This window comes from Calliphora vicina, chromosome 4 (assembly GCF_958450345.1).
Source record: "Calliphora vicina chromosome 4, idCalVici1.1, whole genome shotgun sequence".
NCBI lineage: Eukaryota > Metazoa > Arthropoda > Insecta > Diptera > Calliphoridae > Calliphora > Calliphora vicina.
Window position 1 is genome coordinate 73,146,580 of NC_088783.1, and position 26,730 is coordinate 73,173,309.

At 32.9% G+C, this 26,730-nt stretch overlaps 5 protein-coding genes across 5 annotated transcripts in view; 2 read left to right on the top strand and 3 right to left on the bottom strand.

Moving 5' to 3' along the window:
• stx (stuxnet) overlaps positions 1-16,760 on the bottom strand; it is a 125,701-nt gene extending 108,941 nt beyond the window's left edge. Inside the window, exon 1 of the mRNA XM_065510079.1 lies at positions 15,037-16,760. Within this exon, the coding sequence (XP_065366151.1) occupies positions 15,037-15,689 (653 nt within the window). The 5' untranslated portion in view covers positions 15,690-16,760. The remainder of the gene's footprint in view (positions 1-15,036) is intronic.
• Positions 16,761-19,909: 3,149 nt separating this feature from the next.
• LOC135957700 (cyclin-L1) lies at positions 19,910-22,578 on the top strand. Its single transcript, XM_065508494.1, has 3 exons — positions 19,910-20,446; positions 21,349-22,188; positions 22,252-22,578. Exons 1-3 carry the CDS (start codon positions 19,947-19,949, stop codon positions 22,460-22,462), a joined length of 1,551 nt encoding a protein of 516 aa, XP_065364566.1. The 5' UTR covers positions 19,910-19,946; the 3' UTR covers positions 22,463-22,578.
• Positions 22,579-22,981: 403 nt separating this feature from the next.
• On the bottom strand, positions 22,982-24,116 carry LOC135957193 (tRNA (guanine-N(7)-)-methyltransferase). Its single transcript, XM_065507886.1, has 4 exons — positions 23,938-24,116; positions 23,455-23,869; positions 23,245-23,346; positions 22,982-23,190 (listed from the first exon to the last, which is right to left on the bottom strand). Exons 1-4 carry the CDS (start codon positions 24,039-24,041, stop codon positions 23,086-23,088), a joined length of 726 nt encoding a protein of 241 aa, XP_065363958.1. The 5' UTR covers positions 24,042-24,116; the 3' UTR covers positions 22,982-23,085.
• Positions 24,117-24,713: 597 nt separating this feature from the next.
• LOC135957838 (WD repeat-containing protein 18) lies at positions 24,714-26,274 on the top strand. The gene is made up of 2 exons (XM_065508645.1): positions 24,714-25,562; positions 25,630-26,274. The coding sequence occupies exons 1-2, from the start codon at positions 24,795-24,797 to the stop codon at positions 26,176-26,178; spliced, it is 1,317 nt and encodes a 438-aa protein (XP_065364717.1). The 5' UTR covers positions 24,714-24,794; the 3' UTR covers positions 26,179-26,274.
• On the bottom strand, positions 26,210-26,730 carry LOC135957839 (UPF0184 protein CG14818). Its single transcript, XM_065508646.1, has 2 exons — positions 26,589-26,730; positions 26,210-26,527 (listed from the first exon to the last, which is right to left on the bottom strand). The coding sequence occupies exons 1-2, from the start codon at positions 26,680-26,682 to the stop codon at positions 26,337-26,339; spliced, it is 285 nt and encodes a 94-aa protein (XP_065364718.1). The 5' UTR covers positions 26,683-26,730; the 3' UTR covers positions 26,210-26,336.

Consider the following 26,730-nt stretch of genomic DNA (forward strand, 5'->3'; position numbering starts at 1 on the left):
AAAATAATTAGCAACACTTCCATGTACTGTGCTGATGGAATATGATAACGACTTTGATTTCATTCCATGTTTAGTCGTTTAAGTAAAATTAGTAAGTGCTTTCCAGTTGGCCCTCATACAACATTGCTAAATAACAAATACACTCGCACATCACACACACACTCTCATACAAATGACTGTCTGAGATAAGTGAGTTTTAGTGGTAGGAGAGGGTGACAGCAGCATATTGGAGGTTGCTGACTTGAATGTTTACAAAGCTTGACTTGAACTTGTTTTGATTCTTCAGTCTTTTCTTTGCAATTGAAGATAGAATTTCAAGGCATAATAGAAAAAACGAATAACAATAAAACAATGATAAAAACACCGCTACACAAAGTGTTATAATTATAACAGAAATTTAAGATTTATTTATATAAAAAAAAAGAAAATTAAACCATTTAAAAAAATTAAGTTTTCTTTAAAAATTTAAACATTCCCTAATGACAACAAACAGCTGTCTGTCCATATTTTATGACGTTGTATTTAGACATTTTTGTGTGGTGGTGCTTACTTGAAAAGTACAGCAGTACAAAAAAGGTTTTGCAAACCCAGTACCCAGTACAACAGAGAGATAAACACACATGCGAAGAAAGAAACTCAAATCAATGTTAATGTTATTTATACATGAAAACGTGGCACCAGCAAAAAGGCACCATTCCATAATACAACCAAACAAAAAAGCCAAAAAAAAAAATATTAATGAAAACAAAATCGAAAAAGAGTGCATGTGTGTAAGCTAAATATGATTTTTGGGGAGTATGTTCCAACCAACAACAAAATCAACATATATACATACATTTTTGACAATTGAGTGAGTGGTGAGTTCAAAAAGGTGGGGGAGAAATGTGTATGTATACAGATATGCATACATACATATAAACACCAGAGAACGAGTACATATGCAATAGTAAAATTGATTAGATGGAAAAACTTCGAATCTCAATATTAAGTTGCAATTACAGATTCGTAAAAGAATTTATTGCAAATTTTAAATCCTAGATATCCAAAGTTTCCAAGAGGCTACTTACTTAAGCAGGAATATTTAGCGATCGTAATTTTCACTCATTCTTCCAACTCGTTAGAGTAAGTAGATAATATCCCTTCTCCTAATACCATATTTTCCTATAGATGCCACCAACAACACTACTCTTTTAGCATTCGGGAAATAAGAACAAGGTTAATCATGTTCTGTCCACAAACTCTAGGAGATTAATCTAACCTCGAGCTAACAGCCAGTTGATTGGACATCAGACGCACTGGCATAAACATATTCTTAAGAATTGTAGATGCTTTCGATGGCATTGTACGAAATTTACCAGTAATTAGAATCGAAGGTATCCTGACAATCTTCGGGAAAGCTTTATTGTTTATAAACATATGATAAAACGTCTTAACGAAAGACCAACAACTTTGGAGCACTCACTACTCAGCAGCATTCTTGGAATTGTTGCTTGTTATTATAATATTTTGTATCCGAGTGCTCTGCATTTAGGTCAAGGCAAAGGAATTGTGCTACCTTATATCCACTGGACGAATATATTGGGGCTATATAAGGTGGATATAAGTTAGCGACGGCACAGTTTATGAGCGACCAGTAGGGATTTTGCATATTGATCCATCTCGATCTCAATTGTGCCAGTTCTACACTTGTTTTACGTGGCACATTCGTCTTCAAGTACGACATTCATGGGGTATCCTATGTCAGCGAAATGTATGGGATTTCTATGAATGCAGTTCAAAACTGCTATGTACAGGCTGTGACCCAATGGATCATACACATGTCTCCCTATGTTCTCATCGTACATAATAAAGTCTTCCCTTACATGTCTCATGGAACCCCTCAAATGTTCTGTGTGCGGAAAAACCTCCCTTTTCTCATATAGATGGAGTTCCGAAGTTATTTGCAAGTAGACTTTAAATGTCCGTCCTAAAACCCGCGTTTTCGGCAGCTTTGAATATTAAACCACTGAATATCACTAAACGAAAGTGATTGCGTTTTCGGCAGCTGGAGCGGCATAATTGATATCTGGCCGATCTGTCCTGTTGGATATAGCCAACAAGGTTTCTTTAACCATGTCCCAATCGCTGGCAACTAGCGCTTTAAGAAAACGTTTCTGTTTCGTAATTTGTAATCACACACATGTGACATGAACTGAAGAGTTAAAGAGACTTTCAAAGGTGACCTCCAAAATTGTTAGGTAATTCGGAAATTGGACTTACTTCCTCAACTGCGGAGACGCCAAGATTGTGCTTTCGATCTGCGTAATTGACGACAGACGATAACCAAATCGGTCTTATAGGTAGCCAACAAGGTTTTAGTACGTTACATCGCAATTTTTGGGTATGAGATGAGGAGCACAACATTTTCGGATGGTTCACAGTCGGAATTTTCACTCCATTAGATTAAGCTTTACCACAATCTTCCAGGTGGTGGAGAGTGTTGAATATGACTTCGTTGTGATAGTTGCAATGAATAAAATGTTGAACCAATTCATTTCCTCCGACGAGCAAAAAGTGTAAGAATAAATCCAGTGTAAGAATAAATCCTGCTGAGTACCTAAGTGAAACAATAACTTCGTAAAAGTTGACATTTCATTGCTCAATATGTTCTATCTGTCATACGTTTCCTATTACCGATCTTTTAGTCTCTCAAGATGTTCATCTCGGGCACATTTGGAATCAAATCATGAACAGTTTTATTCGATGATTCTTTAAGGATTTTCGAGTGCCGAAATTTTCGGAATTTAATCATAATAGAAGTATAGCTCTTCATATCTAGTAGAATTTCATGAATATCGTTGAAAATCTCTTGCTGATATGCAGGCAAAATTCATTGTGTGAGGGAACTGATATTGCTAGATCGACAATAGGAGAATTGAGGCATTAGTTCTTGAGGCATATATTTCGTTGAAAATATGCAGTTGATATGCAGGAAGTATTCATTGTGTGAGGGAGCTGATATTGATAGATCGACATTGAGGCATTATTTCTATCTCGATATAGTTCGACTTGTCATCAATAAGAATTCTTCAAACTGGATAACGTTTCAAAATCACTGAAATCTCGACATAACAGAAGTATAGACCCGACTATTCGGAATTTTACACCATCTTTCGATTGCAAGTCCTCTTGCATAACTAGATCATGAATTGTACAAAGGTTTCTTGAGAAATATGTGAAGTTTAGACAAATCAACAGATATTTTAAAGGTTCTCATATTATATTTAAAATCGGAATTGTCATCATTGCACTCTTTTATTCAAAATTTAATTTTGTTTTTTAGGTTTCATATGTACTCATCGTGTGTTTTTGTTGTTTTTTCTAACATGTGAGTTGTTGTGAGTAAAGATTGCGAGTACGAGTACAAAATAGTACTTGTTTTTTTTTTTTTTTTTATTCAGCAAAAGTATTGGTGTTATGTGTAAATGTATGGTGTATGTATATAAAATTTTGCCGGTTCTGCGCGTTGCAATAATGTAGTTTTTTGCTGCTCAAATGATACATACAAACACGTACATAAATGTTTTTTATTTGAACAATTTTTTTTGCAGTTATTTTATTTTGATTTTTAATTTTTTTATTTATACATCATATTTCTATATGAATTGAATGCTTTTGTGGTTTTTGTTGTTGTTGTTGTTTTTGTGTGTTATTTGTATTATTTTACTAATAATGGCGCTTTAAATATTGCAGTACATACTTAGAAATGAGTGTGTTTGATTGTGCTTAAATTTCAAATAGAGTACAGTACATATTTTGTTATTTTTGTTTTTTCTTCGGTTATGTCATACATTCATTATTTTGTTGTTAGAATTTTGTTGCTGTTTTTTGCGTTAATTTTATTTTAGATTTTGTATATTTTTTTTTTTATTTTTTGTTACGTTTATTTTACTTTTTGAAATTACACTCAATGATGGGTTTCATTTTCTTAAGTACACACACTTGAGATGTTTTTATTTGTGAAACGGTGAACGATTTTTTGAAAAATTTTTCTTCACAAAACTTAAAATGTGTTAATTGTTTTCAACACCTTTTTTTAGCTTCTTTCTTAAAAAATGTTCTGGTCATTTTTCCAATAATTACTAATTATTTACAATTTAATTTGTATTGTATGTAGGCAAACAAAAAACGTTTAAAAATGGTGTTGCACTTCATTGATAATTTTGGTGTGGAATATAAATTTTTGTTAAAATTTGTGTATTAAATTTGGAAGTCATTGTAGTCCAGGAGCGGATCCAGCGGGGTGAAAAAATTAAATTCACCCTTAAAAACCGAAATGTTTTAATATAAACAAGTAAGAGTGCTATATTCGGCTGTGCCGAATCTTATATACCCTTCACCAAATTATACTTCCAAATTTTAAATATTTTTAGGTAAACAAAATTTAATTTTTTTTACAGTTGCTTTTTGAATTTTTTGGAAAAAAAATTTTACGCTTGCTATTTTAATTTTTTTTTTTTAAATTTAAAATTTTTTTTTTTAAATTAAAAAAAATTTTTTTTGTTAAATTTTAAAATTTTTTTTTTTTAAATTTCATTTTTTTTTGTTTTTTCGGGTTCAAAATTTTTTTCCCGATTTTGACCCATTGTAGGTCCAACTTACTATGGTCTTATATACGTCGTTGCAAATGTCTTTGAAATATCTATCATTAGATATCCATATTGTCTATATTCTTAGTAATCCAGATATAGGTAAAAAATAGGTCAAAAATCGAGGTTGTCTTGGTTTTTTCCTCATATCTCAGCCATTTGTGGACCAATTTTGCTGATTTTAAATAGCAAAATTCTCGAAAGCATGTCTGACAGAATTATTGAAGATTTGGATCCCGAAGATATCTGGGGTCTTCAGAAAACTGATTTCAACAGACAGACAGACAGACGGACAGACAGACAGACAGACAGACAGACAGACAGACAGACAGACAGACAGACAGACAGACAGACAGACAGACAGACAGACAGACAGACAGACAGACAGACAGACAGACAGACAGACAGACAGACAGACAGACAGACAGACAGACAGACAGACAGACAGACAGACAGACAGACAGACAGACAGACAGACAGACAGACAGACAGACAGACAGACAGACAGACAGACAGACAGACAGACAGACAGACAGACAGACAGACAGACAGACAGACAGACAGACAGACAGACAGACAGACAGACAGACAGACAGACAGACAGACAGACAGACAGACAGACAGACAGACAGACAGACAGACAGACAGACAGACAGACAGACAGACAGACAGACAGACAGACAGACAGACAGACAGACAGACAGACAGACAGACAGACAGACAGACAGACAGACAGACAGACAGACAGACAGACAGACAGACAGACAGACAGACAGACAGACAGACAGACAGACAGACAGACAGACAGACAGACAGACAGACAGACAGACAGACAGACAGACAGACAGACAGACAGACAGACAGACAGACAGACAGACAGACAGACAGACAGACAGACAGACAGACAGACAGACAGACAGACAGACAGACAGACAGACAGACAGACAGACAGACAGACAGACAGACAGACAGACAGACAGACGGACATGGCTTAATCGACTCCGCTATCTATAAGGATCCAGAATATATATACTTTATAGGGTCGGAAATGAAAAATGTAGAAATTACAAACGGAATGACAAACTTATATATACCCTTCTCACGAAGGTGAAGGGTATAAAAAGGAAAATGTAAAATAAATTTATTTCATGCCTTCATATCGTTGACCTGGATCCGCGACTGTAATAGTCCAATTTTTAAAATTACGTAGGAATAAGCTTTGACCTTCAAAATCCTAGGGATATTTTTTATTTGTCTCCCCGTGGATCATCAGCGACTGTTCAGTGATACACTTCTTCAATATTATCTTAATTGATTGACAGATTAAGTTTATTTTCATGGGTTTTGAGATATGGCAACACCAAATATTGTTCGCTATATTCTAAATTATGACACCTAATATCAAGGTTTACAAACATCACAGAATTATAATGAACTCTGGAATGTTGATCATCGGCAAGGGCAGACCTGGGTGAATCATAATATATTACTGAATATACAGTTTATAATCGTTGAGCCTAACCACCCCAACGATTATACTGGGGTGCATGAAACACTCCTACTCATGAACTTCGGACGCTATTGCAGTGGCAACCAGAAGTTTATCCCTTCTGTCTTTGTCGAATGCTAAGAAAATGTTACATCCTTTCGACTAAAATCGTGTTGATTTCTATAAAAATTCGATCGCGATTCTTTGAAGAACCGAAACTAAAAAGCAATCGATTAGTTATTTTCAGGAGGACCCTGACCATAAGCAGAGGAAATCACGGTCTACATGGGACCAGTAGGCAATAAGACACTTGAACCTTCTCAAAATCAATGTAGAATCCGTGGCAGATTCTTCTCTGTGTCTGCCATAGGCAACCTTAGTACTTTAATACGACATTCATGTGGTATCCTGCTACCGCGGAATTAATGTCGTTCTATGAATCTCTATCAAAGCTGACGTATACGATCTCCGATCCAATGAATCCCGCATATACATCTGTATCGTCACCTCGTTTACACGAATGTCCTTCCTGAGATGCTTCGCTGATATTGTAGCTGGAATGTCTCCCATTAATATCTGTTTTATCGTTAAATCATTCAATTACATGACTGGAAATTGATAGCTCGTATAGATGGTGTTCCGAGGTAATTGGAATGCAGCTCGTGGCAGACATTAAGTCAGCACTTATGTAACTTTGAACATTTCTCTCCTAGCTAGCACTCAGCGAAGGTGAACACACTGTACAGCGCAATTGACAGTAGAATTGCAATGGCATGAGCTGAAGAGGTAGAGAGGCTGACACCCAACAGCCATGGTAGAACTTGGGACCCCATCGAGTACTACGCGAAGATACATTTAAGTGTTGCTGATGACTTTACTGTTGATAGTTGCAGACGGTGCGTATTGAAGGAGTTGTGTATATCAACGAGATAACCTATTATAAGACCGCATAGGTCATCAACGATGTGGACCGCAGCTATAATGGTACAGACGTCCGCACATAAGATCACTTTTACTCCTTATTTTGGTGCGGGAGTCTAGATATGTAGTGGCATTTGGGATGATTTACCGCCCTGAGGAATCCTGATACTGTCAGAAAAGTAAACAAAGCGCAATTCTGACTACCGTGTCAACTGAAATTTGTTTACCTGACATATATTGTTAGATCTGACAATCGTCTGTCTGAAAGGTAAACAAAGTCTTTGAGCTTAATTCTTACTACCGTGTCAACTGAAATTTGTTTGCCAACGTTGTAACATTGCTTGGTGTGACAATATTGTTGGATCTGACAACCGTATGTCTGAACTAAGCTTAAGCTAAACCAAGTTTACAGTTTAGCTAGTTTTTATACTAGAAATCCAGGAAGTGAGTTCATTATTACGTCTTGATGTTTGAACTAAATTTTACATTGGATACAGCTGCCTACAGTGAATGCAATAAATACCAGATGGTCACTCTCACCAATATTCATATTCCAGGAGTCCCCAATTCATTTGACATTCAGTGTCTCGGAGGCAGTGGCGTAGATCCCATTGCAATCATTAAATATTTGTTAATATTAAATGAAACCTATTTAAGGCGGTGCTCATGGCCAGCCATAAGAAACTATTAAATTAATATTAATAATCTTTAAACCAACACCTGAATGTTAAGTTATGCCATAAAAATAAGGGCATAACAAAAAAATATTACGCATATAAAAATTAACCACCATTTTTGTATGTGTCTTGCTGGCGGAATGGAAACAATAAAAAAACGAAGAGTCTAGTTTCAAGTTAAGACGTTTGTTGTAAAGGAAACAAACCCTTAATCCTTTTTCAAAATTGCAGCAGTAGCAGTAAGTAAAAACAAGCTTGATACAAGTAATAAAATAAAAGAAGAACGAGAAGAAATACTAGATGAACAAAATATAAAACAAATATAAAAAGTAGAGAAGTAGAGAATTTTGCCAACAGCACAGCACTCGACGACAACAATTATACGATTTGAAAAATATATAAAAAAAAGAAAAACCATAAAAACACACCCCTAACTTAAGATTGTTGTACATATTTGGTGTCTGGTAGTTACTTATGGTTGTAATAATAATGTGCGTTGTGTTTTTACTTTAGAATAAATGAATGGATAAAGGTTTCAAAAATTAACAAGTTTAATAAGGTTATGCCGAATCTTGCATACCCACCATCAATATGTGACAATAGGGGTTATATGGGGAGTAGGGTCAATTATGAACCGATATTCATAAAAGGTGGTAGAAAGATTCAGGTTTATAAAAAACTTGTTTTTGTCCAATTTCATCATGATATTAATTATTATAAGACAATTATGAATGTTGAAGTCGTTTTCTTAGGGGGACCTTGCGTGGGGACTGGGGACAAATGTTGCCCGATTTTCATTATACTTTATAGTATAAATTCAGAGTACTTAGAACTAATTTGTGCAAAATTTGATCAGGTTTACCGCATAATCAACATATTTATGACTTCTGAAATAGTATTCCGGGGGGACATTTGTATGGGGACTATGTGATATCATGGAACGATAAAAACCTTTCAATACCAATCAAACCTTATAAACATAGAATATTTGTTGGAAATTTCATCGAGGTAGCACCTTTAGTTTGGGGCCTATAGTGTTTTCAACAGACAGACAGATGGACTTTTCATCATAGAATCATATGCGAGTAATATTTTCATGTGTTACAAACGCAATGACAAAATCAATATACCCTCATCTTTTTTGATGGTGAAAATAAAAAAGATTCTTCTATAGACTATAAAAAAGAGGACAGAGTCAGCCATTCATACACTCGTTTTTGTAGAATTACAACATTACATGTAATTTTTAACAAGGAAACCTGTTCGAAATCTTCATTGTATTTTTGTATGGATGCAGACTGGTATAACAAATTATAGAACATTTAGCGGGGATGAATTTCTTTTACTTTTTAAAGCATTTTAGAATAATTAGGATTTTTTTTTCACACAAAACAACTGCAATATGTATTTTGATGACCTATTTCGGGAATACAAAAGTATTCCCTAATCATGTATTATATTATATATTTTCTAGACATTGTAGACTTATGATAAGACGCATTTTCAATTTTATTTAATTTTAGTTAACTAAGAAATACCATTAAAAATAAGCAAACCAAACTCTCACTCACTACTCACCGGCCACAAATTCTATAAGTACTGGGTGAGTGAGTGAATAGTGTGTTTGTTAAATTATGACAACATGGAGGAGAGCTCACTCCTCAGTGCTGAGTAGAGTAGAGCAACACTGTTAGAGGTGAATGAAGGTGGCTGGCTGGCTGGCAAAGGTACATACCTAGTACATTGTGGTGATAATGATTATTTATTTAACTACAAACAACAATATGTATTTATACATTTTTTTTATACATTCAATAAACACCTCTCTCGACTAGTTGACTTTTTAACTACATTTTAGTATAAGCATTTAATTAAAAATACTAATTTAAAGTGTTTGATTTATTTTAAACATACATACACACATACAAGTACTTTTTGTTTTTTTTTTATAAGAAATCAAGGTTAAAATTTTAAATAAACTTATAAAAGAAAAACATATTTTTGCGTTTTACTTTGTATTTTTGTCAATTTTGTTGTACAAAAAAACCATGGGTAGAATTCTGTTTATCAAAAATAAAATATATTTTACTCGTACACTTTAATTTTATTTATAAAATAAAAGAATCTATAAAAAAACATGTTTCTCTTGGTTTCATGTAGTATGCGCTTACACAAGCTTGAGGGGAAAACTCAAGCAAGACACAGGCGGGAAGAATAAAAGAAATACAGTTATATTGTGATAAGAAATTTTTGTATTTTTTTTGTTCGTTTATAAAAAACCATGTGGTTGATTAACATAAACTTCAGAATATCTGCTGGCTGGCAAATAAAATTAAGAAGACCTCGAAGAAATTGTAAAAAAGAAATCCAAAAAGTTATTTTTTTTAGATAAAAACTTATTGATATTTAAGATGGATTAAAACATGACTAAATATTTTTTTAGTTTTCTAAAATTATAATCATGTTAATAACGAAAAATCGAACGCACATTTTAATTTTAAAATAGTTATGTTGTTTACATAAAAATATAATTCGTATTTATAAGAATTATACATTCTGAAATTAGGATCCAAGAACCTCAAAAGGTCCGTATAAATATTTCTAGTTGAACGCGAAACACTCATATGAGTCAGATACCCAATTTTAGTAAAAAAAAAGCTAAATATTTTAATTAGATAAAGAAATATATGAGTTTGAATAAACTTAAAAAATTTTGAGTTTAATCTTTTATTATTTTAAAAAACTTTGAAAATTAAAATTGATTTCGTAGAAAATTTAAAGGAAAAAAAAGTACCTAAAAACTACAGTCAAAAATTAGTATAATGCTCTATTTGATGGATAACGCTCTATTTTATATTACCAAAATCCGAAAATAAAAAGTTAATCAGCCCAATTATGAATAAAAATTCCCCAAGAGTTTTTTCCCTTTTCTCATTTTTCCTATTCAAATTCAATGGGAAAAAACTCCCAAGGAACAAACTCCCGCGGAATTTTTTATTCATAATTGGGCTGAATATTTTGTTGGTCCTCCATTCAACTTAATTACGGAGTTTTTCATGGAGATTTCAAGATCTTCAGTTATATCTTTAGTAATTTCCCTCCCCCTCTTCCTTTAAAGAGGGGCAGGAGTTCGTCCTTAGATGAAATGATTCGTTTTCTAATATTTCTAAAATTTCCCACAGGTGCTTTATTAGGTTAAGGTCTGGAGACTGCGGAGGGAATTTAACTGCTGAGGCACGTTATACAAATAGACACTCCTTAACAATTGTAGCGGTGTGCTTGGGGCCATTGTCTTCGCTGAAAGACCCATGGAGTTGCATGACTTAAATTTTCTGCATTTACTTTCAAATTGTCCTATAAAATATTAAAGTAGTCTCGGTTGTTCTTTGTACTTTCAATAAATACAAGATTGCTAAGCCGTACAGCTTATCATACAACCCCACACCAGAGAACCAAGCCGATCGGCTGAAAATCGGCGGCTAGCCGCCGCTGGTAAATTTTTCATTATCACGCCGCCGCCGACTTGAATCGGCTTAAAAGCTGAGCCGGCTCAAAGAAAGCCGCCGATTATCATCTGCGCCGCTGAAACCAATTATGTGTTTTATTTTACACATCAATATTTTTTTAGAAATAACACATGGAAAAGTATGTATTATTTTTCCAGTGTTTTAGAAAAAATTTAATAATATTTATTAATATTATCGGCTGCTTTTCTTATGTATCGGCTGCTTTTTTACATTTTATGGAGAAAAAAAATAATTGATTTGTGTTTCAGTAGATTAATCAAAGGCATGATGATCAGTTGTAAATTTATTTTGTTAGGATTTTATGTGGAAAAATTTTAAAAAATAATATAACTTTCAAATGAAATAATTATATCACCTTCTACAACAAGTTTTTTGTAGAATTTTGTATGAAATCATCATCAAATACTGACGACTAAGTTCTTTCAACATCGAAAAATTTTGCAGTAACTCTTCGTCGTTTCTCTATCAGAATCTGAAAATTTTCATTTCAAGAAATATTGTTCGAAAAAGTTTAGAGATATTTTTAAAGTATTAAAAATGTATTAATGGTATCAAAAACATACATATTTATACCCTACACCACCGTAGTGGGGAGGGTATTATGCGTTTGTGCAAATGTTTGTAACGCCCAAAAATAGTAGTCTAACAACCACCTTAAAGTATACTGATCGATTAAACGATGTCCGTCTGGCTGGCCGTCCATGTAAACCTTGTGCGCAGAGTACAGGTCGCAAGTTTCAATATTGTTACGTTTCAACCTTTTCAAAACGTTGGTTTATTTCCTTTAAATAAACCGGATACTTTTGATTGTAAATAATAGCCGTTTAGTAGTTTGAAAATTGTAACAACTCTTTATTTATTTAAAATGTACAACAACAGAATTAAATAGTCACTCACTGTTTTTTATACACGTTTATAAATTCGCAGAAATACAGACATATTTTATAATGTACACGAATTCACTTGAAAAATACAGCACTCAGTTGATGTTTATTCGAAAAGCGTCTCTGATAAACTGACTAACGCCTGCAACCTCTGCCACTATTTATAACACTGCCATCTACACTCTATATTGCTATTTAACTGTCTAGAGCTTTCTAATACATACGCCATCTGTGGTGTACTTTCTACAATGTTCATTAACTGAATATTCGAATTCGAATATACGGTCGCAGCAAACAGCGTTGCCATACTTACGATCAATGGTCAACTGAAAGCTTTTATTCAATGTTAATAATGCCCACAGATATGTTACAGTTTGCTATTACAGCACTGCTATTTGAAAACATTATGCTACCTTTAAATCAGCCGTTAAAATCGTTATATTTGAATTCAAGTATTCAATATATTTCGATAAAATTTGGTACATATTATTTTTTTGGCCCCAGGACAGCATATTGAAACTGGCTGAAATCGGTCCATTATTTCACCTAGCCCACATACAAATGTCCTCCCGAAATTGGACTTTATCGGTCATTAATGTTTGATTTATTTATGTATCTCCACAAATTCCGCTCCAAATAAGTTTTATATATACAAAATTCATGTCATTAAATTTTGTTACGATCGGTCCATAATTAGTCATAGCTCCCATATAGACCCCCTTCCGAAAATCCCTTTAACGTGCATAAATCTCTTAAAAATGTTGGTATACACACAAAATTCAACATAAATAACTTTCATATAGACGTAAATCACACGACTTAATTTCATGGTGATCGGTCCATAATTGCTCATAGCATCCTTATAAGGCCCACTTCCGAAAATCACTCACGAATATTAATTTTTGATGTTTTTGAAAAGAAAAAAATTTTGTTCATTTACTTAGTGTAGGGTATTATATGGTCGGGCTTGACCAACCATACTTTCTTACTTGTTTTTATAATGGATGAAGTCATGCACTATAGAAGTGGAATTAACGAATTAATCGACTACGAATCATAAAGGTACTTTCACAATTTATTCAGTTTTGTGACACTTAATTGCTCTTTTACTGCAAGGACAAGAACTATACATCATGAATACCGCTATTATTTTTAAAACAATCACACATTGAAGATCTTGCTAACATTGTTAATCCGAATTTAATATTAAGTATTGTCATAAAAATACATTATCAATTTTAGCCGACATTTAAGCCGCCGCCGTTACATTCTTGTTTAAGCCGCCGCCGCCGACTAAAATATACCCCGCCGCCGCCGCCGATCATTTTAATTCGGCTTGTTTCTCTGCCCCACACGGCCATGTTTTGCGTAGCACTCGTTCCCACGACAATTGAATCTAGGAGAGTTTCCGCTCAATGTCTATTCTCTATGCCGATATCAAATTAAAAACAGGAATCCAAATCAATAAAACAAATTAAATTTTATTATGAAAAATTCTTAAAAATGATGTTTCAAAATTTTAAAAAAGCTCAACCATCTAATTCAGGAACACGAACGGAAAACAATTTTTAAATTTATGACTGAAAAATCATAGATAAATACACTTAGATCTGAAACTCTGCTGTCATAGACCTAACTCAGTTGTCTAAAACCTCTATGATGAGAATGTATTAGTAAAAAAATATGCGAAAATAAAAACAACATTCGTATGTGTGATTATATCGAAAACTCAGTGATTTTCATTTAAATTTGTTTAATAAATGTTCTATCCATAGAGAATAGACATAGAGCGGAAACTCTCCTGTCAAAGACCTAACTCAGTTGTCAGAAACCTAAGTGGTGAGAATGTATTAGTAAAAAAAACTATGTGAAAACAAAAACAACATTCGTATGTGTGATTGTTTGAGTAATTTTTTTGTTTGAGTTTTTTTCTAGTTTCCGCTCTGTGTTCTCTATGGTTCTATCCGTATTTCTGAATCAGGCCCTAATAAACTTCATGACACATTCTTTATACTTTTCGAATTTACACTACAATACTTTTTGAAATGTTGATTTGTATTAATTTCAAAGTACAGTGCACTCGCGATAATATGAAAACCCCAAAATATGAACACTTTTTACTTCCATAGGGTACTCTAAAATATAAGCTGTTCATATTTTAAAGCTTTTTAAAATATGAACAGTTTATTTTTTGTTTTTTAACGTATTTTATCTATTTACACAGAGTTGAAATCAAAATCAACAGGGTAGTGGCAAAATTCTAATTCAACTGCATAATAATTTTTAGACTTCTCTAGCTGTAGATGGGAATTAGATGACATTCGCAAATATGAACAATCTTGCAAAAGTGAACTGGCCTGGTTTTAATTAGTTCATATTATCGCGAGTGCACTGTATGTATAGTAAAACCCCTTTAAGTTATTATTAAAAATTATAAAAAATATATTAAATATTCTATTTAAACAAAAAATGAATAGGTATAAATTAAATGTAAATAGGTACTTAGGTGTTGATAACTGCGTAATATGTTTTTGGCCTCAATAGCTTTTTATTACGGAACTAATAAATAAAAAATAAACATAGTTTTTTGAAATTTAAAATAAAATAACAAAAAATAGGGGTTAAATTTAACAAAATATTTTTCTAATTTTAGAGATTTTTTGGTACATAATTAAATTTTTAATTTGTAATTAATAAATAAGCTTGAGTCAAATTAACAATTTACTTTCAAATTATGTGTATAAAATGTTTTTCTATTTTCAAATATGTATTTATTCTCTGCAAGATATCCCCTTTTTCAATTAAATTAGTTTAAAAATGGCAACTCTAACGACATATAAACTTCTGTTTACATTTTTTTCAGCGCAACATTTCCTAATTTTTTATAGTTTTAAATTTGCTTGTACTTACTTTTCACGATGCAATAAACATATACGATCCTTGGCCACCTTTAATTTTTTAGCAATAATTTTCTTGAGATTTTCCACCGTAATCTGAGGATCTACGGACACACTAAAGTTTCCGCCAGTTGTTGTGCTAATATTAAGATTAATTGGCGCCATTTGTGGGGATGACAACGAGGACGAGGTGGAAGATGATGCTGCTGAGTTTGATAAAGTAGCAGTAGTAGTAGTAGAAGAAGTACCCATGGTTGTGGTGTTTGAAGATTGATGACCCAAGGTGGTATTGTTAAGGGACGACATAATATTGTTGGTGTTTAAATTGCTGCTGCCACCACCACCACCAACAACCATACCACAACAACCTCTATCCAAAGACGATGATGTTGCTGCTGTTTTTGTTGTTGTTGCTGTGGATGATGATGGACCACACCCTAGTGAATTATTAAGTTGATTTTTAGTTGGAGTAGATGTTGCTGAATTGTTTTGATGATGATGATGATGCTTTTGCAAAATCTGCTCTTGTTGATTAGCTTCACTAGAGGCTGCTGTTGTTGTATTACTACTACTGCCTGCTGCTGTTGTTGTCGAGCCTCCAGAGCCCACACTAGAACTGGAGGTGGACGACGTAGTGGATGAAGAAGAGTTTGTAGATTTTTCCATTTTTTATACAAATTTTTGTTAATTTTTTCTTTCACTTTTTCTGTTTGGTAAATGAAATTTTTGACAATTTTTTGTGTTACTTTTTATTAAAATTTCATTTATTTTTTCTATTAAATTTAACTAAAAAAAACAGAAAAAACACTTTATTATTTAATTTGTATTTTATTTGAATTATTTTTTAATAATGAAGTTAGTTTTTTAGTTAATTTGTTTTATTTTTTTTAGTTTGTTTCGTTTTCGGTACGTAATCAATCGATTTCCCCACACCTTACAATGTGTGTTTTTTCAATATTGTTGCTGTTTTTCTTTTATTTAACAGTAGTGTTGTATTGGTGGTGGAAGTAGTTGTTGTTGTAGTTATTATGAGATGCTAAGCTTCACTTTATCTATACAATCACTAAATTTAGTATGTGTTTGTTGTTTTTTTTTTCTTTTATTTATTAAGTTTTTTTATGTAAAATGAGAGAGTGGTGTATTTTAGTTTTTTTTTAAGTTAACGGGGCCAATACATACATATATGCTGGCTCAATAGAAAAATAACAATAAGAAACCGCACAAAATTGTTGTTGTTGCTGTTGTTTTTCACCACTACACTTTTAAAATAAAACACAACAACAATATACACTGCTCAAATTTAAAGTAGAGAGAGCGCAACTCTGTTAACAAAGCATAGAAAGAGAGTAGCTAGCGAGTTTAAGAAATTTTTTTGATTACGTCTAGTTTTTTTCTTCTTAATTTTAAACAAAAAATTAAAAAATAACTAACAATTTTTATTGCAAAATCCCGTAAGCAAAACACACACACTTTTATAAATATTAATTTATTATTTTTTAAAGCCCTTTTTTATTTTCTGCCAAGATGTTTTTCTCCGTTAATTAATAAAATGGTTGATTTTTTTTGATTGAGGATTCTTTTAATTAAACACAATGTTGTTGTTGTAATACACTAATAGATAAAAATTGAGAGGGGAAACACACCGATTTATTATCTTCTGGCAAAAGTAACAACGAACAAATTTTACAACCGTACGCACTGACGACCAGCGAGTGACTGATGAAACTTGAAATAATGGACGCGGTTTGGACTGAACGGAGTAGCGACGTTAAGTTTGCCTACCTTCCACGACGTTCTTTTAACAACTAACTAATTTTTGTCGAAAATAAGAATTCATTTAAAACATTCCAAGAAGAAATTTAATTTTGTTCTCTGTGTTTGATTTCAAAAAAAAAAATTCTGCGACAGAAAACCTCCTCAAGCAGTCACCTCACACGAACACATGTAATCCTTACCTGACTGACAATTTGACTTTACCCTGCTTAACCATGACTGACAAACACACCATGTAAATTAGATGGGGTGTTTGAAAGGTCTGACTGACAAGCAGGATTTCTTTGCGCTGCCGTTCCAATCGTTTCCAGTCGTGGAAACAAATACAAAATACAACTCTGTATGAACAGGGAAGCAAAACATAATGCAGAAAAATACAACGACACACTGTTGCCAGATTATTTGCCAGATTTAAGGGTATTTTGTTGATTTTTGATTGTAAAAATGGCAAAGTGCGATTTCCACAAAGCATAGAAAGAGAGAGTCAAGGCGAATTTATACAAGGTGGTGGTAGTTCTACAAAAACAACAAATGGTCTTAACAAATGTCAAAAAACAGAAATTAAAAATTAAACAAATATGTATTAAAACTAAATATAGTGTAGATAATTGAATAGTGAGGGCTTTACGTATTTATGCAAAATATAAATATTTTGTTAATTAGCTTAGAATATGTAGATATTGAAGTATAAAAACAAGCTTTGACAGTTGTTAGAACCAAACAAGCGAAAAAAGAGTAATCAGCTGATTGACTGACTCCACCTTGTATAAATTCGCCTTGGAGAGAGTCCTCAGAATCAGTGTTGTCAGATTAGCGAATTTTCCCCCAAATTGGGGATTTTATTTTGTAAATGAGGATAAATAATTGGGTTTGGGGATATTGGAAACAGTTGGGGAAATATTGTATGTTTTGGGGATTTTTATTTTTTCGTTTTATTTTTCGTATATTGAATTGTTTTATTTAATTTATTTAAGAGAATATTTTAAAATCGAAAGAAAACATTGAACTTTAAGTCTGATAAGTCGTAAAATTTCAACAATATGCTATTTGACATTTTATACTGGCAATCCTTGTTATTATGTGTTATCAATAGACGTGAATGTTTGTTTTAGAAGAAGAATTTGTAACGTTCAAAATGGCAAAAAATAAAACTGCCAAAAAAGCATAATTCCACCTGGGAAATTGAATATTGGTCTCAAGTTATTTCTTATGGAATAAAATCTGAAATTTAAATGTATATAAAGAAGGGTACTCAAAAATTCAAAATTAAATGGAAAATTACACTCTGATATCTTTTACAGTTGGTTATGGTTTGTTAAAAATATAACGTTTTGTATAATTTTTAATAATTTTTTTTAAATAAGTAACCTTGATATATGTATTATAATATATTTTATTTTTTAAATTATTATACATGCATACTACATAAATAAAAAAGAATTGTAGAACAAATAAAGTACATATAAATATGTATGAATTAAAATTATACTAGTATTTTCACTGGCGATTTTTGGGGATATCACAAACTGTTTTTTGGGGAATTTCGGGGATGAAAAATATCGATGGCTTAATATAAAAAGATATGTATTATCTTTTAGCAATTCTGAGCAAAAATATTTGTTGAGCAAAACAAAATTACTAATTAAATCCAGTAGATTTCGCGTCGGTGTAAATGCACTATAACATTTATTTTAAATGTGTAATTTTTATTCACCACAAAAACCATTATTTGAAATTAACTGCATTATCGACCGACATATTGTGGGTTTACCCCTGTCTATACTTTACAAATTTTTATCATGATAAACTTCGAAATGGTTGTCAAGATAAAAAATTATCAAAATTGTTAGTGCTTTTGCTAAGACAACTTTGTCTTGACAACAAATGTCATTTATTGTTATGATAAATGTTTGTCAATACTACCGATCAGGGCACACTTAGAAAGGTGACTGCGATGAAACAGCTGATTATTTTTTTTTATTATTAATAAATAAATAATAACACTGAATCAGTTTGAACTGTCAATTCTCTTGTGGTTGTTGTGGAGAAAAATACAACAAACCCAAAAGCAAAAACAACAGGCAACTTTGACAGTTCACCTACCTTTTAACAAAAACAAAGTACCTGTTGTTGTACCCTTCACCATGAGTGGGTATATATAAGTTTGTCATTCCGTTTGTAATTTCTACATTTTTCATTTGCGACCCCACAAAGTATATATATGTATTCTGAATCGTTATAGATAGCGGAGTCGATATATCCATGTCCGTCTGTCCGTCTGTGTGTTAAAATCAACTTTCTGAAGCCCCCAAATAACTAACATACACGAATGATACATCAATAGCAAATCGGTCCACAAATGGCTGAGATATAAGGAAAAAACCAGGACAACATCGATTTTTTACCTATTTTCGACCCATATCTGGATTACTAAATCATTAATATAGACAATATGGATATCTAATGATAGATATTTCAAAGACCTGTGCAACGACGTATATAAGACCATAGTAAGTTGGACCTACAATGGGTCAAAATCGGAAAAAATATTTTTTAACCCGAATTTTTTTTTCACCAAAATTTTTTTCACTAAATTTTAAAATTAAAAAAAATTTTTAAAAATACCTAAAAATATTTAAAATTTGTATTTTAAAGTATAATTTGGTGAAGGGTATATAAGATTCGGCACAGCCGAATATAGCTCTCTTACTTGATTTTTTTGTATTGTTGTAGTGATGCAGTTACCTTTCTAAGTGTGCCCTGATACCTATAAATAAATTTTGGTAAAAGGATTTTTTTCATAAACAGTTTGAATAATAAGTTTATAATTAATATTAAAAATGTATTTATTTCCATTTTTAATACTTTATAGATATATAAAATAGTTTGGTGTTTTTTACTTGTCAACTTAATCATTTTACTGTTATCTCAAATGTAATGTGAATGAACATTTTTATTTTTTAAACGCGTTGAAAAACTACATTATCGACAACACTGCATTATCTATATTTTAATACATTTTTGAGACATTCTGTACATTTTCCCCATACTTGCATTTTTTGGGCACATATTTTCCCAGTTGTTGTTATTAGGCTACTCCCAGTTCACACAACCCTGAGTTTTTTGTTCACACAAAAAATCTCGGAACAAATGGTGGTAATTGAAGAACAAAATTTTTACAATTCCTCCTCCGCCTCTACGAAAATGGCAAATTTATTAAACAATTCTGCCAAAAATGATATCAACAACAGCAGCAGCACAACGACGCTGGAAAACACCAAGCCCATCTTTCCACGTCTCTACAATAAAATCGTTCTCACTTTAGAAAACAGTTTAATACCTGAAGCAAAACTTGATCAAACGCCATCACACTTGGATGGTTTGGATGCTGAAACTGAAAAGGATTTGCGTATACTGGGATGTGAACTTATACAGACGGCTGGCATTTTGCTAAAACTGCCGCAAGTAGCCATGGCTACGGGGCAGGTGATTTTTCAGCGTTTCTTCTATTCGAAGAGTTTTGTGCGGCACAATATGGAAACGGTGGCCATGAGTTGTGTGTGTTTGGCCTCGAAGATTGAGGAGGCGCCACGTAGAATACGTGATGTTATTAATGTATTTCATCATATAAAACAAGTGCGGGGACAAAAGTGAGTATTGTTTTCTAGTATTTATAAAATTGTGGTTTACCAAATATTTGTTCATTTTCTGTTTACGGCAGGATGGTTTTGTAAACTTGTAAGTAAAAGTATGATGTGAATGATAAATTCCGGTTATTAAATTATAGGGATTCCTTTGTTTCATTGATTTTATGGCGAAACAATTAGAGGAAAAAAGTGAGTAAAACATTTTGGGAGAAGGCAGCAAAAATATCCAATTTTCCGAATTCCTTGAAGACAACTGCCGTAACTTTCTCCGATCATAAAAATTAAATAGGAAATCTATGATTGGTGTGGATGATAAAGTCCGGATACTAAATTATAGGGATTCCTTTGTTTCATTGATTTTATGGTTTAACAATTAGAGGAAAACAGTGAGTGGAACATTTTGGGGAAAGGCAGCCAAAATATCTAATTTTCCGAACTCCTTGATCAGTACAACTGCCGTTACTTTCTCCGATCATAAAAATTAAATTGTAAATCTATGAATATCATTTAATACGTATCAGATTAATCATTTGAATACCTACGAAATTATTGATATCGTAAATATCCTAAAATAATAATTCGATTTCAAATGTTTTGAAATCATTCGAAGTTTTAATACTGTAAAACTTCTAAACAAATGAAAACAGGAGAAACAATTTTACATCATGAGTCTTAGAATCTATAATACTTTAAATAATGAAGAAATAAAAAAAATCGTAGCCCTTTAGTATAATTTTTAAGCATTAATCATTCAACAGTAAAGTGTTTCCATACATAAAAATTCAGTATGTTATTTTTCTGACAAAAACCTGTAAATTCTGAAACACATTATGTCCATTCCCTTTTGTTTCAAGGTTTATTTTAACATTTTAAACACTCATATTTTGCTATTCCTTTCTTTTCAGGGATATTACACCCATGGTCTTGGATCAATACTATACCAACCTCAAAACGCAAGTCATTAAAGCCGAACGTCGTGTACTCAAAGAGTTGGGCTTTTGTGTGCACGTCAAGCATCCTCACAAATTGATTGTCATGTACTTACAGGTGTTGAAATATGAAAAACACGAACAACTCATGCAAATGTCATGGAATTTTATGAACGATTCATTGCGTACCGATGTTTTTATGCGTTATAACCCTGAGACTATAGCCTGTGCTTGCATATACTTAAGTGCCCGTAAGTTGTCAATACCGCTACCTTCGCAACCAAATTCTTGGTATGGCATATTTCAAGTACCAGAAGATGATATTATAGATATTTGTTATCGTGTCATGGAATTGTATACGCGTGGCAAACCGAATGTCGATAAATTGGAAGAAGCTGTGGAAGAGTTGAAAAAACGCTACATGGAATCGAGAAATAAGACGAAAGAGCAAAATACGCCACCCACCGTAACGGCGGTAGATCGTAGTAATGGTTCTCACAATGCTTGGGGTGGTTTCATTCAGCGTACTTTACCATTGCCTTTACCCAATGAGAAATCGCCTAGTAAGGATTCCAGATCTAGGTCTAGATCACGGTCCAGAGATTCTAGAAGGACCGCACGTTCTAGATCACGTTCGCGCACACGTTCCCGTTCCAACTCGGTCAATCGTTATAAGAAATCACGACGTGAGCGTGAGAGGGAACGTGATCGTGAGCGTTCAAGATCTCGCACACCGCCTCCCTCTAAAAATAAGAAAAAATCCAGACACTATTCTAGATCACCCTCGAGTTCGCCACATTCCAAACATCGTAAAAGGTAAACAAGAATTTATTTTTTATTTCCATTTATTATTATTACACTTTTAATTTATTGCTTTAGGAAACCCTCTCGTGATCGTCACACTATGGATAAATATATTGATAATAGACGTGATAAATACCAGGAAAAATATCAAGATAAACGACCCATGCATCATCATCATAATTCTTCTTCATCGAATAGTAATAATAAACATTATCGTGGTCACAATTCATCGCATCGTGGCTCTCATCGTGATAATTCCCATGATTCTAGACATCGTAAACGTTGAGGGTAATTTGTACTAAATATCTATTTTTTTACTAATGTATGCCTGATGTTAAACTATTAAATATAAATAAAAAATTATAAAGTAAATTACAAATATTTACAATATTTTATGCCTAATCTAGTTTGTTTATATTAGAAAGTGTGGATAGGTTAATAGAAGGGAGGAATTTAAACTTATTTTAACCCTAAAGGTTAAAACGTTTTTTTTAATTCTTGATTTTGACCCATTGTCAGTCCGAATTTCTGTTGCGTTATGTAGGTCGTTGGGAATTTTTATGATTAGATATCTATATCCATGGCAGTAATCCAAATATAGGTAAAATATAGAGGTAGTCGTGTTTTTTTACTCATACCTCAGACATTTATGGGCCGATTTTCCCTAATTTAAATAGCAACCAAAGTGGAACCTTTGCGGATATATAATCATGTATGTATATTGTTTGGGTGCTTTGGAAAGTCGATTTAAATATATAGACGGACATGGTATCTATAACGATCAAGAAAATAATGTTATGAAATGTAGAAATTACAAACTTTTTTTCTTTTATTTTATTATTCTGAGCTTTTGTGTTAAAAAATAAAATTTAAACAATTTTTTATTGTACTTCATTGACTAAACTACTATTAAAGTCTTCGGAATATGGCCAAGAAATGTGATCCTTTATTACGCACCACTTTAGCACCTTCCTCACTGCTCTGATAAAGTTTTGGGGTTATAGGGTCATTAGCCTAGAAATATATACAAATTTTAAAATAAAAACTTTATTACATTTTCCAACAAACCTCTTCCTCGGCTGAAATTCGTTCAAATAAGGGATGCTCCTCCATATGTTTTACAATCCATTTATGTAAATCCTCTACATCAGTCATGGTGTAAACATGGCCCTGGAAGTATTAACAAAACAAAAAAGTTAAAAAACACTCATAATCCTTACATATTCTTTGGACAAAAAAAGAAGAGGATATATCTATCAATAACTTTAATCAACTTACACCTTTTCTCAACACATATGCATATTCCGATAATAGCGCTTGGTTAATTATACGCCACTTATGTTTGGCCTTCTTGAAATGTGGATCTGGATACAAAAAGAACATTTTGTCCAGCTGATGCTTAACAAAATAGTTGGGCAAATATTTCATAGCATTCGTGCGTATGCAAGCAATATTATTGTATTTTCCTGCATTTAAAGATCTTAAGGCTTTTATGCGATCCATAACATAGTCGGAGACCTTAACTCGAATTTCCATGCCAATGGCCAAACGTTCGGGAAACATTTCACCTAGTGTCACTAGAAAACCACCATAACCACAACCTATATCGGCAAATTCCACACATTTTGGCGGAGAGTATGAGTCATATTTTGGATAAAATTCTTTCCAATCCACTTCAGCTGGATGTGCAGGGCTAGAAAAGTGAGATTTTACAAAAATAAAAACAATATTTTGCTATAATTCAACTGGACATTTACTTACTAATCAAAACAATGATCGGCTATGGGATTTGAATGGGCCCTCTGTCTGTAATAACGTTTCTGTGGCAGAGACAACGTGTTTTCCTCTTCCTTACTTGGAGCCATGGTGGTAGTTGTTTACCAGTTGTCCCACCGTTTAGAAAATAAAATAAACTTTTAGCCAAAATGTGCTATTCACATAAAAATGATAACAAATTTGCATAGGGTTGCCTTTTTTTATTGATGACGCTAATGTCATCATCAAATAAATTACATATTAATAAAATTTACAAAAATTAAAAATAATTTTATATATATGATTAATTACGGTAACGTTATATTAGCGGGAAAGATAATTGCAGTTATTCGGTAAAGGTAGCTTAGCCGTAACGGTAGTTGAGCTGAAATGGTATTTTAGGTGTAATGGTAGGCAGCCTTAAAGGAAAAAAGTGTAGTAGCGTCCATGAACGAAATTCGCTAATTTAATAATTATTTGCTAGAATAAGTCAGTTTTATTGATGTAAACTTATTTTGGCATTTAAAGAAATATCAATATTAAACTATTTTTCTTATTTATTGTAGATATTCTTTCAGAAACCACATTTTGTTTTATTTTTATATTAAAATATACTTTGTTATTGTTTTTATGTAATGTTTTTGTTTCATACAATTTTCATTCGTTTATTTAAATTTAAGGAATTTTGTAGATTTTCTTAATCCCAGCAAATAACCGTTTTGTTTACCCTGTTATCAATTCAGTTTAACTTTAATAACTAAAGAAGAAGCATCAAAACAATAACACGTGCGGCCACACAATTTTAGCGGTGGCATTTTTTTCTAACAGAATTTAAAATAAATTATTGAAAATTTTCAACAATAATGAGTGATAATAATATTTTAGAAGTTTTATTTGTAAGTGATACCAATGATAATCAATTGACATGTTCGGTATGGGACTATCGTACGGGTACAAATTTAATGAATTATAAAGGTGGCGGCGGTGGTGCTTCTTTGCATTCTCTGAATCTTCTACGTTCCGAATATGTGATGGCGGCCAACTTAACAAAACCTTTGTTGCATGTATGGCCCATCAATAACCAGGAACAAATGACTGCCATACGTTTTGTGGTACCGGGTGCGGTGACGGCTTTAGCTTTGTCCCCCGATGGTTGTTATATAGTGGCTGGCATACAAGAAACTATTTATATATGGCAAGTATCCACTGGTCGCATGATGACCAGTCTGGGCAAGCATTATCAAACTGTTACATGTTTAAAATTCACCGATGATGGTTCTCATTTCGTAAGTGCCGGCAAAGATGGTGCAGTTTTGGTATGGAACTTAACCCAGGTGCTGTGTCGTAATATCGATCAACGTTCTGAGCCTGTTTATACGTTCAACGATCACGGCCTTCCCGTAACAGATGTTCATATCGGTGCTGGTGGCATTAGATCGTACATGTTTACCGTGTCATTGGATCGTTCATGTAAAATTTACGACCTTAGTAGTGGCACTTTATTGCTAAGTGTTGTGTTCGCTGAAGGATTACAAAGCGTTATATCAAATGCCCTGGAGACTATGGTGTTTGTGGGCACAAACGTTGGAAATATTTTCCAATTTCACATCAAAGATATTCCAAGAGTTAAGGTTAGCTGCAAATCATAAATTTAAGAAAAAAGTCTAATATTAATTTATTTTTCCTTTTAATTTATAGGAATATCACGTTGAAGAACAACCAAAATCATTTGCAGGGCATACAAAACCGAGTTGTGTCAATTGTTTAGCTTTATCGTTAGATGGCCAGACATTAGTCTCTGGTGGCAGTGATAACCAAGTGTTGGTATGGAATATACCAAGTCGTCAATTGGTTAAACATATGCAATTCAAAGGACCCATAACAAATCTTAAAGTACGCCTAACAAATCCGGTAGTTTTTCATCCGGAACATAAGCAACCTCAAGTTTTTGGCTCCAATCTTAAACGTATGATAGATCCCGTCGAACAAGATGAAGAACAGGCCATTGAGATTATGGTTTCTAATAGTTATGAAGATGAGTTGGAAAATGAACAAAATAAATTTGCTATAGAACGCTCCGATCATAGTTCCTCCAGTAGAAATGTGGTGTCTTCAGCCTCTAATAACTCTGCCAATGATAATAGTGAAGAACTGGAATCACTGCGCCAAGAAGTTCAAAAACTAAGACGTGTTAATAAGCGTTTGTTTGAAGTGTCCAGTAAACAACTATTGCGGATGAAAAAGTAATTGCCGGATTATTACAGCAATTTACTATAAGTTTATAATATTTTTTGAATTATTGTACTTTATTTGTCGTTTAAGAATAAAACATAAATCACCCAATATTTAATACTTGTAAATAAGTTGCTGGCTAGCAAAAAAACATGAACGAAACGTAAGTGTAATTAGGTTTCTGGTTTTTCTAAATCTAAATTTTCTACTGCATTGGCAGCATTCTCCAAGGCCAATTCCTGACGTATTTCACGATTAGAGTCCAGCAGCTCTTTTAACTGTTCGATAATGTTATCAGTGCGCTGTTCAAAGAAATCTAATGCGCTGCTCAGCTCATCGAGGCTGTCATTAACGGCTGCCATTTCTAAAAATACAGAAAACATTTATTGCTTTCAATATTTAATCATAGTTAATGAAAAAATTACCTTGCAGATCCGATTCATCCACATTTGGATTGGAATTTACGGAAGGGTCATTTCTGGGCGACATGTTTTTCGAGTCACCTGACTTTTCGTCCATAACAAATTAATAACAAACACAGCTGTTAGATAAAAGTGTTGTAAAATG